The 16,950-nt window shown below is 37.1% G+C and overlaps 1 protein-coding gene across 3 annotated transcripts in view; it reads left to right on the top strand.

Annotated features, from left to right (window-relative positions):
* The window catches only part of PREX2 (phosphatidylinositol-3,4,5-trisphosphate dependent Rac exchange factor 2), a 292,500-nt gene that overhangs the window by 72,549 nt on the left and 203,001 nt on the right, over positions 1-16,950 (top strand). For 2 of the 3 annotated variants that reach the window (XM_049633306.1, XM_049633308.1), the window contains exons 4-6: positions 2,723-2,827; positions 9,061-9,162; positions 12,807-12,968. In XM_049633306.1, the coding sequence (XP_049489263.1) occupies positions 2,723-2,827; positions 9,061-9,162; positions 12,807-12,968 (369 nt within the window). The remainder of the gene's footprint in view (positions 1-2,722; positions 2,828-9,060; positions 9,163-12,806; positions 12,969-16,950) is intronic. The other variant, XM_049633307.1, reaches the window with a different exon arrangement.

Genomic DNA, 16,950 nt, shown 5'->3' with positions numbered 1-16,950 from the left:
CCTTCTTAATCGACTGGTGACAAACCTGCGGGTGGACAAACCTATTCACTCTAGGTACACATATGCCTGAATCTGAGTTTTTCCCAAGGATGGTTCCTCAGAAGGTTGTACTGAGCCGTACAGAAGAATAGCCAGTCAGTATTCTGGTGTTTCAAATCATACGTCATGATTGTGTGATCATTTCCATCCCTCTGGACACGGCAGTTGAAATTATTTGTGCAATCAATTTGCAAAGTAAAAAGTCACCTGAAAATGAAAATTGTTTTTAGAACTGAGGGCATTCATACTAAAAATAAAAATAGTACTGCTATATATGTATATTCCACTGATGCTTATTTTCAGAATACCAATCTGAATCCATTTATGTATCAAAATGTTATATAATTAATGTTTTATTTAAAAATATCAAAGTGTTTTGTCAAAGAAATCAATTTTTGTTTATTTTGATTTCTTTTTTTAAAGTTTATTTATTTTTGAGAGAAAGAGAGAGCACAAGCAGAGAGAGGGAGAGAGAGAGAATCCCAAGCAGGTTCTGCACTGTCAGTGCAGAGCCCAACGTGGGACTCGAGCCCACAGACCATGAGATCATGACCTGAACCAAAACCAAGAGTCAGATGCTTAACCAACTGAGCCACCCAGATGCCCCAGTTTTTGTTTATTTTTATTTCTATTTAACCTTTGGGGCGCCTGGGTGGCTTAGTCAGTTAACCATCAGACTTCAGCTCAGGTCATGATTCACAGCTCATCAGTTTGAGCCCTGTGTCAGTCTCTGTGCTGACAGCTTGGAGCCTGGAGCCTGCTTCGGATTCTGTGTCTGCTTCTCTCTCTGCCCTTCCCCCACTTGTGCTCTGTCTCTCTCTTTGTCAAAAATAAACATTAAAAACACGTTTTTATTCCTATTTAACTTTTATAAAGGTAACCATATGTAGTTTCTAGATCTATATTTCTATATGTAGTGAGCAGACTCTGCATATGTTTTTTTAATATTCAGGATATATTTCATAAAGATAATGATATTAAAAGGAGAAGCTCCTTGGACATAGCAAGATCAAGCTGTGCTTTCCTTGGGCATGACTGGAAACCACGCATGTTTGTGTCCACTTAATCCAGACTGTTCCTTTTCATGAAAGAATTCAAATCTTCTGCCAGCTGGAGTATTTGCTCTTTCAGTCCAGTCCTGCACATGGGAATCTTGCACTCTGACATCCATTTCCTCAGTAACACACTATGAATCTGTCATCTGTGAATTTACTCAACTATTTCTGAATACTTGTTTCATTTGGGTCATATCATCTCTTGAAATAAGTAATTCAATACATTTTCTACTGGCTGTATAAAATAACACTCAGTGTTGCTTTCCAGATGCCTGTCTTTGAAATTTTAGAGGATATACTCCTATTCTAATATAGATCAACACATTTTCTGTGTCTTCCTCTTATTGGTACTGCTTTGATAGATACGAATCATGGCCACTTGGAGAAAAATCTAGTGATGGAAGGATACTTAGAGATCATGATGGTGAAAAGACTCCCTTTTTGACAGTATCCCTTTGTAGCAAATATGAAGGTTGTTTACATTTTTTTCTGCTTGACCACTTTCAGTGACAGCTCTAACCATTAGAAAATCTTTATGCTTTGCAACTATGTGGATGGAACTGGAGGGTATTATGCTAAGTGAAATTAGAGAAAAAAATCATATAACTTCACTCATATGAGGACTTTAAGAGACAAAGAACATAAGGGAAGGGAAACAAAAATAATATAAAAACAGGGAGGGGGACAAAACAGAAGAGACTCATAAATATGGAGAACAAACTGAGGGTTATGGGAGGGGTTGTGGGAGGAGGGATGGGATAAATGGGTAAGCGGAACTAAGGAATCTACTCCTGAAATCATTGTTGCACACTATATGCTAACTAATTTGGATGTAAATTTAAAAAAAATTTTTTTAAAAAGACCAAAAAAAAAAAAAAGAAAAAATCTTTATGTTAATCTTGAATCTGCCTACCCACTGCCCATCAGTGCCCTTGCAGTTTCTACCCAGTGGTCCTAGTTTTATGTTTAGAGTTGTAAATCCTTTACAATAAAACAGCTATCTGAAAGTAGCTACCATTTCCTTACTATACTAACAAATACCTCTTTTTGAACTGACCTCTCATACGTAGTGTCTTCACAGTCCATCATCACTTGTTATCTTAGTCACCTGTTGCTGAGTATTTTCCTGTTTGTCTGTGTCCCTCTTAAACACGACTGTCCAGATTGGTGCATATGAACCGCAGGGTACTACGTTTCTTTATTCCCATATAATCTGGCACATGCTTTTCCCTCTATCCCAAAAGCTTCCTTCTCTCTCCCTGCCTGGGAATGATGGATTCATCTCCCTGGACCCTGCACAGATACTATTTTTTTTTCTTTTTAAAGCTATACCTGAGTCCTCTCAGTAAAGCTAAGTACTCTCTTCTCTGTAATTGCTACCATTTAGTTCATTTACTTCTTATTGCATACATCATATTGGACTCTGGTTAATATAACCTATCCTTTTCCTTAGGCTATTCTTTATGGGTCAGAGAAAATCAATGAATAGAATGTATTTATATGTATACACACAGTAGAGCTCCCAAAATATAGTAAACACTATAAGTTTGTTCATAAACATCACACAGAGTTAGTATCTTAAAATGGCTAATAAAATGACTCTAACTTATCCTTACTCGAATTCACAGAAAGACAAGTTTCGTATCTATGATGAATACTGTAGTAACCATGAGAAGGCCCAAAAATTGCTTCTTGAACTTAACAAAATAAGAACAATCCGCACATTTCTTTTGGTAAGTATATATTTAAGTGTTACCACATGCTGTGATTTGTTGGTAGGCTCACTAAGAGCCAAGGGCTAGCACAAGTGTAGTATAAAAACTACTTGTGGGGCAATGCTTTAAACACATCCAGGCTAGGAGGCTAGAGTCCTTTGATAAACGTAAGAAGTGAGACTTGGCAGTAGCGTATGGATGCGAAAACGTTGATAATACCTTCTCCTGGTTGACTATGAATTGTTTGTGAGAACCACAGGTTCCTAGCGAGGAAGACATTTATGCTAGAGTTCATCATTGCTTTTATATCCCTCAACTCTGTAGGGTTTCATTTACTTCTGCTAAGGGAGCTATAAGTAGGGCAGTCACAGGAAGGAAACACATCATGGGTACGGTAGAAAAGACATTTAAAGATTGACTTTTCTCCTATGTGCATTCCTTATTCACTTTATTTAATTTCTTTACAATAGCACAAATAAATGCATATTTTGGCAATAATTTGGGCAACTTAATTGCCGGGGAGGAACACACTGTAAGTGTTCAATTCAGTAATATTCAGCAAATTGTAGAGTGGGGCATCTGTCCCATTACCCACTTTTAGAGATTCCCAGCACCCCGGAAAGTCCCTCATGCCTGTTTACAGCCCATCTCCACAACCACCATTAGCTCCAGGCAGTTATTGGTTTAATTTCCGTTTCCATAGATTTCCCTTTTCTAGATAATGCATATCAATGGAATCCTACAATGTAATGTTTTTTATATCTGACTTCTTTTACTGAGTAAAATGCTTTTGAGATTCATCCTTGTTGAAGCATATATACATACTCCATTCATTTTTATTACTGAATAGTGTTCTGTTTTATGGATATACCATATTTTGTTTATCCACTTGCCAATATGTGACCATTGGGTGAACAGATGACTGTGATTAATGATGGACCTCGAAGATACTACACGTGAGACATCATTTCAGAGAGAGATATTTGTTAGTATAGAAAAGCCAGGAAATTCAGTTTGGGCTATTGTAAACAATGCTGTTATGAACATACATGTACAAGTCTTCATCTGGATATTTTCATTCTCTTGGGTAGATGCTAAGAGTGGAATTGCTAGGTCATAGTAAGTTTATGTTTAACTTTAAGAAGCTGCCAAAGTGGCTGTGCCATATCCACCAGCAATGTATGAGAACTGAGGTTTCTGTCTTTGCCAATACATGGTATTACCAGTTCCAATTATAGCTGTGCTAGTGGATGTGTAGTTTATCTGAAGGTGATTTTTATTTGCATTTCTCTCATGACCAATGATATCAAGCATGCTTTCATGTTCTTGTTAGCAATCCACATATCCTGTTTGGTGAAATGCTTATTCAAATCTTATGTTCATTTTTAAGTTGATATGTTTACCTTATATTGAGCTATAATTGTTTTTTATTTTGGATACAGCTCCTATATCTGATATGTAATTTGTAAATGTTTCTTACCAGTGTGGTTTGTTCATTTAAAAAATATTATCTCTTGAAAACCAAAAGTCTGACATTTTTTTGAAGTCCAACTTATTAAATTTTGTCCATATGAACATGTTTTTGTTATATTTGAGAAATCTGTATTCAGGTCTTATACTTACTTTGTTAAGTTAATTCCCAAGTATTTTACTCTTTGATGCTGTTGTGATTGGAATTGTCTTAATTTCATTTTTGGATTGTTCGTTGCTGCCACATAAACGTTTAACTGTTATTTAGTTTTGCTCTATGTATATTTTTGTATCTTGTGGTTTAAAGTCATGTGTTAGTTCTAGTAGTTTTTTTTGTAGATTCTTTAAGATATTTTACATATCGGATCATGTCATCTGAGAGTAAAGACAGTTTTACTTTTCCTTTTCAATATGGATTCCCACCCCCCCCCAACCCCCCCAACCCCGCAACCTGGCTTTTTGCACTGACTGGTTAGAACCAGTATATTGTTGAATAAAAGTGTTTAGAACAGATACTTCTGCCTTGTTTCTGATTATAGGGGGAAATCATTCAGTTTTTCATCATTAAGTATGTTAGCTGTAGGTTTCTTCATAGATGTCCTCAGGTTGAGGAAGTTCCATTATATTCGTAGTTGGTTGAAGTTTTTTATTGTGACCTTTTTGCCTTTTTCAATACAGGTGTTTAAAGCTAAGAATTTTGCCCTGTACACTGCTTTAGTCTGATTCCATAAATTTTGACACGTGTTTTTATTACTCAGTTTTTGAAAATGTCTAGTTTCCTTTGTAATATCTTTAGTCTTTTTTAAGTTTTCTAAAAATGTTATTTATTCTTGAGAGAGAGAAAGCATGTGAGCATATGAACAGGGGAGGGGCAGAGAGAGAGGGAGAAGGAGAACCCAAGCAGGCTCTGCACTGTCAGTGAGGAGTCTGTGGCTGGGGCTTGAACTCCCGAGCCGTGAGATCATGACCTGGCTTAACTGACTGAGCCACCCAGGCATCCCTAGTCTGTTCTTTATTTAGAAGTTTGTCTTGGGGGATAATTCTGCATGGAACTTGTGTTTCTGCACATTTTCTGAGCAGTGGAACTGACTGCCTTTGTTTGGGCCTATCTTTTAAAAGATGTTTGTACCATGAACAGCCGCAGAAGGTAGAGATAGTCTCTTTGTCCTCAGCAGTGGGCAGTGATGCCTGCTGCCATCATAAGAGATGCATGTTTCATAGCCTCAGGTCTCCCCCTCGTGTTATACATGTGCATGGGTCATCTGGTCTTCTTTGTCTTGCATGTGGGAGCTGGGGCTTGGGAAACTGGCCCCAAAATAGTGATTCTCTGGCTCCTGGTATTGTTGTAAAGAAGAAAAAAAAGAGGTCCTATATCCCTGTCCTAGGAGTTTTATGTGTTCTTCTAGCATCCATAAATATGTGGCAAGTTAACTTTTTAGCTTGCAGCTAGGGTAAAATCTTAGAATCATCACAGTTTTACCATTCTGTTATTTTATTTCCCAGTATGGGAATTTTTCAAATATCTTCCTGTAGTTGATTTTTTAAAATTTAATTCCATTCTGGTTAGAGAACATACTTAAACCATTTAAATCCTTTTAAATTCATGAAGACATTTTTATAGCTTAGCATATGGTCTGTCCTGGAATTTCTTTTTTTCTCTGTATGTTCCATGTGTGCTTAAAAATGGCATATTCTGCTGCTTTTGGGTGGAATGTTCTATAAGTGTCAGGTCATTTGGGGCGCCTGGGTGACTCAGTCGGTTAAGTGTCATCCAACTTCGGCTCAGGTCATGATCTCATGGTTCATGAGTTCGAGCCCCGCATCGGGCTCTCTGCTGTCAGCACAGACCCTGGAGCCTGCTTCAGGTTCTGTGCCTCTCCCTTTCTCTGCTCCTCCCCACTCATGCTTTGTCTCTCTTCCACTCTCAAAAATAAATAAACATTAAAAAAATTTTAAATGTTAGGTCATTTATGTTTGTAGTCCTTTCCTTTAGGTGTTCAGTCAGTTACTGAGGGTGGGATATTGAAATCTACGGGTATAATTATTAAATTGTCTATTTTCCTTTCAATTATGTCAGTTTATGTTTTATATGTTTTGGGGCCCTGTTTTTAAATATGTATTTATTTAAAGTGCTTGCATTTGTATTTCTACTTATCATAAAATGTTTTTCTTTCTCCCTAGCGGTATTTCTTTTCTTAAAATCTATTTTGCCTGATATTATTATAGCCATGACAGCTCTCATACTGTTTGTATGTTATATCTTCTTCCATTATTTGAGTTAACAAGATATTTGTGTCTTTAAATCAAAAACATGCCTCTGAGAAACAGTATATGGGTATATGGTCAGATCTTGCTTTTTTATCCAGTCTGACAATCTCTGCCTTTTGATTGGAGATGTTCAGTTCATTGACCTTCAATGTAATTATTGATATTATTTGTTGATATGTACCATTTTATTGTTTTTTCTGTATGTGTGGTTTTGTTATTGTTCCTTGGTTCCTCTTTTACCTTCCTTGGTATACTGTTTTACTTCCTTTGTTGGCTTTTTTAAACTACATTTTTTAAGTTTTTTAGCAGGGAAGTGTTTGCTCTTACAACAATATGTTCTTACAAATCGTAATTTATCAAGTCTATTTCCTAAAGTTGGTTATTTTTGTTTTGTTTTGTTTTTAGTAACTTTCCTTGACTTAATTTGAGAACCTGTGACTCTTTCGTGACTCTTGGCTGTGCAGCTGATATCTCTACCCAGTTTTATGTCTTATAAGTTAGCCGTTCTTTTTAGGAGTCCTATGCCACTGAAATCTTAGGGCTCTTTATAAAGTGTTAGAACTCTGCTATCTTACTAAATCCATTCTGTTCTCAGCGCAGTTGACTCTTTGTTCACATTGGTCTAGTTTATTGTTTGAATTGTGTCAAGCCACACCAGAAAATTCTCAAGAGTTCTGGTTTTAGATGATTCTACAGCCATAGTCTGGTAGGAAACCTGACTTTTTTATAATTCTTGCCCTGGCACTGAGTGGCCACTAATTATCTGAATGACTTTAGGAAATTCATTACATCACTGGTGTCATGTTCCATATCCATAAAATGAAGATAATAGTAATTATCCTTTGAAAAACAGGTAAGAGTTTACAGATTTGTTGATGGTATTATTTGGGGCACTTGAATATGCTGCCACCTCAGTAAGTTTTATCAGGGAAATCTCTGGGAGCTCATTTAGGAGACATTCTTTGTGTATACGTTAGAAGAGAGCTGGCTTTCATAAGCCAGTCAAAAGTGGCAACCAACCCCTGCTATTATGAAGACAGTTCCTAATCCGTACAGTACAAATAGACAAGGAAATAAAAGTGCGTTAGGCAGTCATGAGTTTCTTAAGGTACTTCAACCCAGAGCTAGGAAAAGGGGGTGGCCACATTTATAGGAATGCTAACTCCTACTGGAATACTGACATCACTGGAAATCTAGTGAGATGTACATAGTTGTGTTTCATACAATTGCTCTGGGGACAATGTCATGCAGAGTTGGAAAGAATATTTTGATAAACTGATTGTAATAGGGGATGAAGCCCCTCAAAGAGCATGCTTGAGTCAGAACACTTATTTGCTGTTCTGACTTCTAAACTGTCTGGGGGAAGTTAAAGTCATGGCATTAGTTGTGCTGACTTGAATACACAAATTGGAGCTAAAGCCAAGTTGTTCATGACAGCGGGCAGGGGGTTCTGCTGTTACCCTCAGTCTTTCCTTTTCATCCTTTCCTGCTCGGCACTTGGTCTGTCTTCTTGATGAATACAGGACAGTAGTTTTAAAATGGTAGTATAAAGGTAGCTAAATGATAATAGATATTTGAGGGGCCCTTTTCTCCCTTCATTACATATTTACGCCTGTTTTCTCTATGCCAGTTACTCTGATAGATGCTGCAGAAACAGGTTTTGGCATCAATTTCAAATCTTTTTTTTTTTTCTTTTGGTATTGATACTTAAACCATTAAATAAAGACCAGATGCTTAAGAGGCTATAGGCTTTTTTTTTTTTAAATCAGAGTTGATTTCCTCTTCCCTTTCATCTTCCTCTGATTGCTAATTTTGAGAATGTCCCATTCCTCTTGCCTCTCTGGAGATCATATCTGACCTCCTCTGCGACTGGCTGGCCAGTGTCATTGGTGAGGTAGTATAGCTAACAGTGACTTAGCAATCACTGGTTGAAAACATGCCAAGTTTACAGACAGGAAAACTAGCATTCTGAAATCAGCCCAAGTTACATCACTAGTCAGTGGCAGAGCATGTGTAGAACCCAATTGTCTCTAGGCCTGCTCTTTACAACACAACACCACACCATGACTCAACTACAACACAACTCCCTTTATAAGCAGGATTGATCTCTATGTATACTTGTGTCTGTCTACCTATTATTTATTCACCCATCAATCCATTCATCCCTCCATCCATCCATTCATCCACCCATCCACTCACCCATCCATCCATTCCTTCATTCCTCCATGTCTATCCTATTTGTCTTCAGACTTCATACTCAGAAAAATATATATAAATTAATTTCCAAGATATGTATTCAAAACACATTTTGGTTTCTATAACCAATATGAAATGTGAAGTATTTGTTTTTGTCTTCTGTAAATGTTATTTGTGATTGCATGGGCTCATCTCTGAGAAAGAAGCTATGTAGAGATAAGCTTTGACAAAGTTTCAGCAGGAAATTTTATGATAGAAGATCGTGTCACAGCTTTGACTTTAAAAAGTGTAATTAATTGTTTTTATTTCCACTTCAGAACTGTATGCTACTCGGAGGACGGAAGAACACAGATGTTCCCCTGGAAGGATATTTAGTAACACCGATACAAAGAATTTGCAAGTATCCTCTCCTTTTGAAGGTACTTTATGTGTTTATTTCACTGTAGAATTTTCCTTGTATCTGCATATTTTGCAGATGGTATTTAAAAGGTTTTTCTTTTAAATAATCTGACTTTTGTTTTGTTTTCTTTCTTTTTTTTTTTTTTTTTTTTTTTTACCAAGCACATGAGTGGGGGATAAGGGCAGAGGGAGAGAGAGAGAGAGAGAGGGAGAGAGGGAGAGAGAGAGAGAGAGAGAGAGAGAGAGAGAGAGAGAGAATCTCAAACAGGCTCCATGCCCAGTGTGGAGCCCAATACGGGGCTCAATCTCAAAACTGAGATCGTGACCTGAGCCAAAATCAAGAGTTGGGCACTCAACTGACTGAACCATGCAGGCACCCCTAAATAATCTGACTTTCTAAAGAAAAGGCAGATCATAGTTATTGGGGGAAAATGGCTATTTTGTCACATATATATGGAGTAGGAAACAGATCTTTTGGCAAAAGAGACTTTGTAGACTACTTTATAGACTTTGCTCCTTGTAGAAAATATATTTGTTTGAGTTTTATTTAGAGTTAATGCATTAGTTTCAAGATAATCCATTAAGTACCTTATGACCAGTTTATATAGCACTTTATGTACAGGGTTCTTTATCTTAAGTAAATCCACTGTGGGCATATGATTTGATAGTCCCTAAAAATGATGACTTCTTGATACTAATGAAGTTAAAGTCAAAGTTACATAATTTCAGAGCTTGGTATTTAAATCTATATTACAGGGAATGGTGTGGGTCACATGGGACAATAAATGATAGGAATGACAGTGATAAGCAAACACTACCTCTGGAAGACAGGACATGCCCCATTAATGGTTGTAGGTCCATTGCCTCATTATAATGACCCAAAGTTTTATTCTGAAAAACATACTATAATGTCCTAATTATTTGTAGTATTAAAGTATGTGAATAGATTTGTATGGCAATTCTGAAAATGATGCTTTTGGAGGTACAACATCAGGAACTACAACTACAACATCAGGATGCAGTTTGGGATGGTGGTTGAGCACATGAGTTCTGAGTTCAAATCCTAAGTATTCTGCTTACTAGCTGTGTACTGAACACATAATCTAACCTCTTAAAGCCTTGGGTTTTTATTTATGAAATAGGAATAATTATGATGAAATTATAGCATGTATCTACAAGAATGTGTATATGGATATGCGTATCCATATATTGTGTATACATATATATGCATATCGAAAAGGGATTACATAGTAACAATAGTTGAACTATTTTAGGCAAATCATTTAACACAGTATGTATTCCATATATATTAGCTATTACTACTCATATATATTTGTTTCTGGTTTATTTTAATATATTAATCACTACTTGCTATCTAAATTTTAAAAATACTCCAAAATGCTATGCATATATTAACTGGTGTTCTTATTGATTAACTCTTTGAGAAATAAATGTAAGGAATTTTAACTAAAAATACATTTTTAAAATTTATTTATTTTGAGAGAGAGAGAGAGAGAGAGAGAGAGAGAGAGAGAGAATCCCAAGCAGGCTCCATGCCATCAGCATAGAGCCCAATGTGGGGCTTGATCTCATAAACTGTGAGATCATGACCTGAGCCAAAATCAAGAGTTGGATGCTTAGCCAACTGAGCCACCTGGGTGTCCCTAAAAATACCTTTTTTTTAACTACAACTTCTGTTAGTTGCATAAATTGGGGTTTTGTGTACAATTTCTTTGAAAACAATTTCTCCTTATAAAAAAACAAAGTCCATTGAAGTTGCTCAATGAAGCCCTAGAGAGAAGGTAACATGGGGATCTCCAGTTATGCAGAGCTTTGGTGTGGTCCTCAGAAGGTGGGAGGATTGGTGCAAAGGTGACTTATCTTTGTGAGAGTCCTTTTAGATGCCTATTGTGGTGACCCAGATCACTTCAGCTATCCCTGGACCTGGCTTTGGAATGTAGGCATTTGTTTAAGAGTCAGAAGGGATAGTGATATTAAGAGAAATACGCCATGCCAAGTAGTTGTTCTAAATCACTTCTGGTTACGGATGGCTGCTGGTTAGGGTTGGTTGATCTGACCTCTCAAAAGATGGAATCATGGACACATCCTTGCTTAGGAAGATAAATAACTCGCGGTACCTTCAAGGAGTGAAAAGATGTCATGTTTCCCCTTCTTTGGATGATTGTCTTCGCAAAGAAACGTGAAGAACTATTTACTTGTGTAGTAGGTATGTTGGTGTTGGTGGTTTTCTTTGTTGTACTATTGTGCTGATAATCTCTTTGATTTTGGATGATTTTATTTACTCAGAAAGACATTAGGGATTAGGCTGTGTGTTAAAGAAAAGATATATTGGTCTTATTTGTGGAACTTGAAATCAGCACAAGGCTCATGGAAAGTAACTGACAGAGATTATTACTAGTCATTCATCTTGCTATTTTACATTATCTAAATTCTCAGTTCCACAGGTACTCATTGGGCACAGTTGCATGGGGCCCCAAATCATAGCCTGCGGACTGACTTGACCACTTCACATAATTTACAAATACTTCTGCACTTTAGAATTTCTAGAGAAGCCAGCATGTCTCTTCCATGGATTTGTGTTCCAGCATAACTTTTTAAATCTTGTCTTGGGAGTGATGTAATGTGTATTCTTTTGGTGCTAGATCTGCAGAACAGAGTGTGAACATATTGAATGCAGGGTCAAAGTTTATGGCAAAATTTTCAACAATAACAGACCCCGGAGAATATAACAACTGCATACTTTCCCACTGTATGTTAAGAATTAAGAGAATTCTTTTAAAAGACTTGCCTTAGGATTTCTGTAATTGTGTTAGTTACATGATGATGGCAACTGTAGTAAAGAAACAAATGACTAATTAAAAAGCAATGTGGTTACAACTGTCTAGACAGTGGGTGAAGATGTTTAATTTTGTGCTCCTAAAAAACAAACAAGACCTTTTAATATATTTAAAAGATTAAAGATTACTCTTGTTCTGATATCCTGAATGGAAAAAAACCATAAAATGCCAAAAAAACCCCAAAAAACAAAAACAAAAAGAAAATTATTGAGAGGCATATGGCAATTCATTCATTACAGAGAATGAACCCAAGTTATTGGTGAAAACAGCATAAATTTCCCCTTTAATGATGGAGTATTGTGGAATTTACACATCATTTATTTTGCTGGAGTGTAAGACATTATTTAAAATTTTTGCTTTATGTATAGCATGTTTTTATAGCTTCTCAAAAATTTATTAGAAAATAAGGCATTTAAATTATTTCTGAAATTTTGGGCTTACTATTCTGTTAAAGACTTGAGGAAAATATGTAAAGTTATATTTCTGGTTGGAGCAGAGGTCAAACTTATAAAAACATTTCATGCTGCAGGTGAGATATTTGACAGTTTGAAAGGAGAAGTCTAATTTAGTTTTTAAAGACAATAACTTTAAGGAAAAAATTAAAATCACTGCCAAATGTGTATTAGGGGTAATGCACATTCGTTGATTCAACCTTTTATTTCTGATCTTAATCCTAGTGGAGTTTGTGATGTCACTTCTGAAAGTGGCTCTCACGATCTTTGCAGTTTTCATTTCCTGGTCAGTCTGAACCTGCTGTACCAGAAAGCAGAAGATCAAAGGGCGATTTGTTTTTTGTGTATAAACAGGAGTTGCTGAAGCGGACTCCAAGGAAACACAGTGACTACGCAGCAGTAATGGAAGCCCTCCAAGCCATGAAAGCCGTCTGTTCCAACATAAACGAGGCCAAGAGGCAGATGGAGAAGTTAGAAGTTTTGGAGGAGTGGCAGTCTCACATTGAAGGCTGGGAGGTACATTCACTCTACTCAACAATGGAGCTTAAAATAGTTTTGTTATGTCTTAATACTGTGAATAGAATTGTTGACATTGGATTGAACCATAAATGGTCATTTTCACAGATAATGCCAGAGGGCTGTAACCATTTCTGAAAAGTGCTGTCATTATTATTTTTAAATATCCATAAAGCGGCAGTTAATTGACTTAGTGACAGCCTGAAAGCTTTGTGATAGAGCCACCCAACACTGTGTGGGTTATAAGCTTTGGTATTTCAGTATTTGTGCATCTCGATTATCCTTTTTCCTGACTGCCTTTGGTCAACAAGTACATAGCTTGAATCCTGGAGAGAGTTAAGAAGGGGGTTCCGCTCCATACGTGTTCTGTGATACTGTTATTTTCAGATTCTAAATTAGGTGTATGGTGATGGATTTCATTGTAAGCCCACTTAATCTCTCTAAACTTGAATTTCCTCATTTCTAAAATGAAAGAACTATTATGTGATTTTTCAGGTCCACTGAAGACAAAAAGTTTTACAGATTTATGATTAATTAGAGAAAGATTTTTTTAGATGATAAAAAGGCAAAAGAGTGATATTCAGAATCTGTAATACGTTTTCGTCTATAGTAACTTTGAATCCCCATCATTTCATGGGGTTGGAGCCCCGTATTATTTTAGTGCCGTATAAAGAATAAACTAAAATTTTGTCTTTAAATTGCCTTAATTGAGATGAACATGAGCTTTCTTTCAACTAGGATAATTTGTTATTATAAAGTAAGCAATTAGTATAATTTTTAAAGGCATAAAGAAGATTTAAAATGTTTCCAGTCAAATACTATATTATACAAATTTCAGTACATTGCTTTTTATCTTTAAGGCTTTATAATTGACTGGTTTGTTTCGTATCTTCAGTATGTTGATTTCTGTTTAGATCTAAAATTGTCTATTCAGATTTGCAAGGAAGCCTCAAACAGTGACCTCTGGGAATTCTCTTATTTATCCACTTTTCACCATGAAACTTTTCAAATGCTAGCTGAGATTTAGTCTTTCTCCTCATCTATATTCTTTCATTTCAAGTGTCCAGGGTGACCTCCCGTGTCAGCATGAATGCTACTGATTTCAGTCAATTAAAATGGTTGTGTGTTTTAGTGTTGATTCATGATGATAATTCCTTTCCTGGGGAGCGGTTGTCCTGCTGGGATGAGAAAAATGGACTGAAGTTTACTTTTGTCATTCTGTTGTCAATTGAGCATTGGAAGAAAAACTGAACTTGCTTTGAATTGGAGGGTTTCTCATTGCTATCTGCCAGCCCTTTTACCAAAACAAAACTTCACAGATTCTTCTTGGTACTCTAGGGAAATGGAATCTGTCATTTTTTCTCTCCTCATGTATATCCTAAAAATTGAGTCTACTGCAGGAATAAGAGATTCCTGAAAAAGCATTGATATTTCTTGCACTGAACATGCAAGTTGCTCAAAGGAAGAATATGTGTGGACCATAATGTGTCATATACAGCCCATAGCAGTGGGTGCCTCAGTGTCACCAGCCTTGCTATATTTATAACAAACAGTTGGAGTGTAAGAAGGAAATGGGGCATCAGGACAGAAAACAGGCTGCAGGAAATCAGAAATGACTACAGTTCCAGCATGCACAGAGGAGATAATACGAATGTTGGGTTCCTAAGAGGGCAGCAACATAAATTCTACTGGAGCAGGATTTGAAAATGATTGCGTAAGACACAGCCATAGGTGCTTTGGGAGGTTTTGGGGTCTTGAGGGAATAATGCACGTTGGAGGAAGGCACAGCCAACTGGTTGGCAACTTGTGATCAGAACCTGATTCCCCATCTCAGTCCACCACCTCGGAGAGAGTGGGAAAGGGGTCATAGTACTCAAGTCTGGTTCCTTCCGGGAAGTTTAGGAGAAACTGCGGGTAGGATTCCCAAGGTAACACAGGACAAAGGGACACAATTGTGCAGGATGAATGCAGGTTCTGGGAGGGAAGGGGAATGGTTAAAGAGCTTTCTCTGAATTGCAAACAAGGATTACTGCTCAGCTTGCAGACAGCTTTGTGTTTGTTTCGAGTGGCTCTAGTGGGGTTAGGACAGGGCCAAGGGCAGATGTCAGGTGGCATGTCAGCTAGAGAACACAGAGATCCTTAAAGAGCTTTTGAGGTGAGGAGCCTTGAGCTGAAGTTGGGAAACCTGTCCAGCTCTTTCCCTGAGCTTCCTCAGGTCTTTTAGGACCACCTTAGAGATGTCACTCTTTCTCCAGTGACCAAAATTTCTTGAATGGGCTCCGAGTCTGATACACCATGAGTTTGCACTATTTCCACTTGAGGTGGATTATTTATTTCAAATAAGTCACTTAATTTTCCAGGGTCTTATTTTCCCATTAATCAAATGAAGACTTTTTATAGTAAAATCTGTCAGGTATCTTGCCTATCTAGTATTTTGCATTATAAATTATCATTACATTCCTTTATGTTAGGCAAATAAGTGATTGAAATTTATGACTCCCAAATCAGATGACAGAGTGAAAAGACCTGGTTGTTGTTCACTGTTAGACTGGACTCTAACCCTTGGTTTGGGGATAATGCATCAAACCTCTCATGAGAGAGGTTAGTGCCGTGTGGGTTAGTGCAAGAGTCAAATGAAATAAGTGGAAGTGCTTTGACTACTGTAAAATGCTATGCAAATAAGTAGTATTTTAAAGCTCTGGTTCAGTGGTAGGGTTTTACCCTTGAGAAATTCCCGTTTGTCTAATATATGCACCTGTCTACTGAAGGTGTTATATCACTCCAGTTAAGGTTAGATAGTTCCAAGCAACAGAAACTAAAAGAAAAATTAATTTAAAGTATATGGGGTCATTCACAGGATCAAAAGAAAAGCTATATTCTCAAGGGTGTCTAGGCAGCCAAAGCTGTCAGGCAGGACCTTCAATGCCTTAGCTAAAATGGATAGGCTCTAATAATTTTTTCCACCCTTATATTATGTCACTCAAGATTCAAGATCAAGATCTAGGATTCCTCTAACTTGCCTGGCTAAATTTGCTTAGGGGAGGACAGAGGTCCTTGATTGCCAGTCACCCACTTTACTTTTGAGGAAATGCTGATCTTCCATTGTATGCAATCTTGGTGAGTCTTAAATAGTTTGCTGAGGTATTATAATCCCCATTTCACAGATTTTCAAAATGAGGCTATATAACTTACTCAAGTTCTTATGACTAACGGATGGCAAAGTTTAGTACGAAAATAAACAGACTGGTTCTAAAGCCTATATTCCTTGGCACCATGTAATATTATTTATACCCATCAGATAAAAATGTAGCTAATTTGTGGGGCACCTGGGTGGCTCAGTTGGTTAAGCATCGGACTCCTGAGTGTAGCTCAGGTCATGATCTCACAGTTCATGGGATTGAGCCCCATGTTGGGCTCTGTGCTGACAGTGTGGAGCCTGTTGGGGATTCTCTCTCTCCTTCTCTCTCCGTCTCTCCCCAGCTCGTGCTCTCTCTCTCTCAAAATAATTAAATAAACATTACACAAAATTTGTTTTAAAAAATTAAAATTATTATCTAGATTAAGTTGGTTGCTTGCCCTTTAAAAATAAATTGATTGTATGGGGCACCTGGGTGGCTCAGTTTGCTGAGCATCCAACTTCAGCTCAGGTCATGATCTCCTGGTTTCGTAAATTTGAGCCCCACATCTGGCTTGCTGCTGTCAGTGCAGAGCCCGCTTTGGATTTTCTGTCTCCCTGTCTCTTTGCCCCAACCCTGCTCTCTTTCTCTCTCTCCACACACACATACACACAAATCTCTCTCTCTTTCTGTCAAAAGTAAACATTAAAATTTTTTTTAAGTAAATTGATTATAAAAATTAGGTTTTTGTCAGCATTTATGTAGTGACAGACACCACAGAAGATCTGTGGGTTAATTGTTCATATTTAATTACCTTTTATTAGCATAATTTATTATATCTCAGTTTTATGTCTTATCTTACATTC

The sequence above is a fragment of the Panthera uncia genome, chromosome F2 (assembly GCF_023721935.1).
Source record: "Panthera uncia isolate 11264 chromosome F2, Puncia_PCG_1.0, whole genome shotgun sequence".
In the NCBI taxonomy this organism is placed as follows: Eukaryota; Metazoa; Chordata; class Mammalia; order Carnivora; family Felidae; genus Panthera; species Panthera uncia.
The sequence above is the reverse complement of the archived record's forward strand: the minus strand, read 5'-3'. Positions and strand labels throughout refer to the sequence as shown.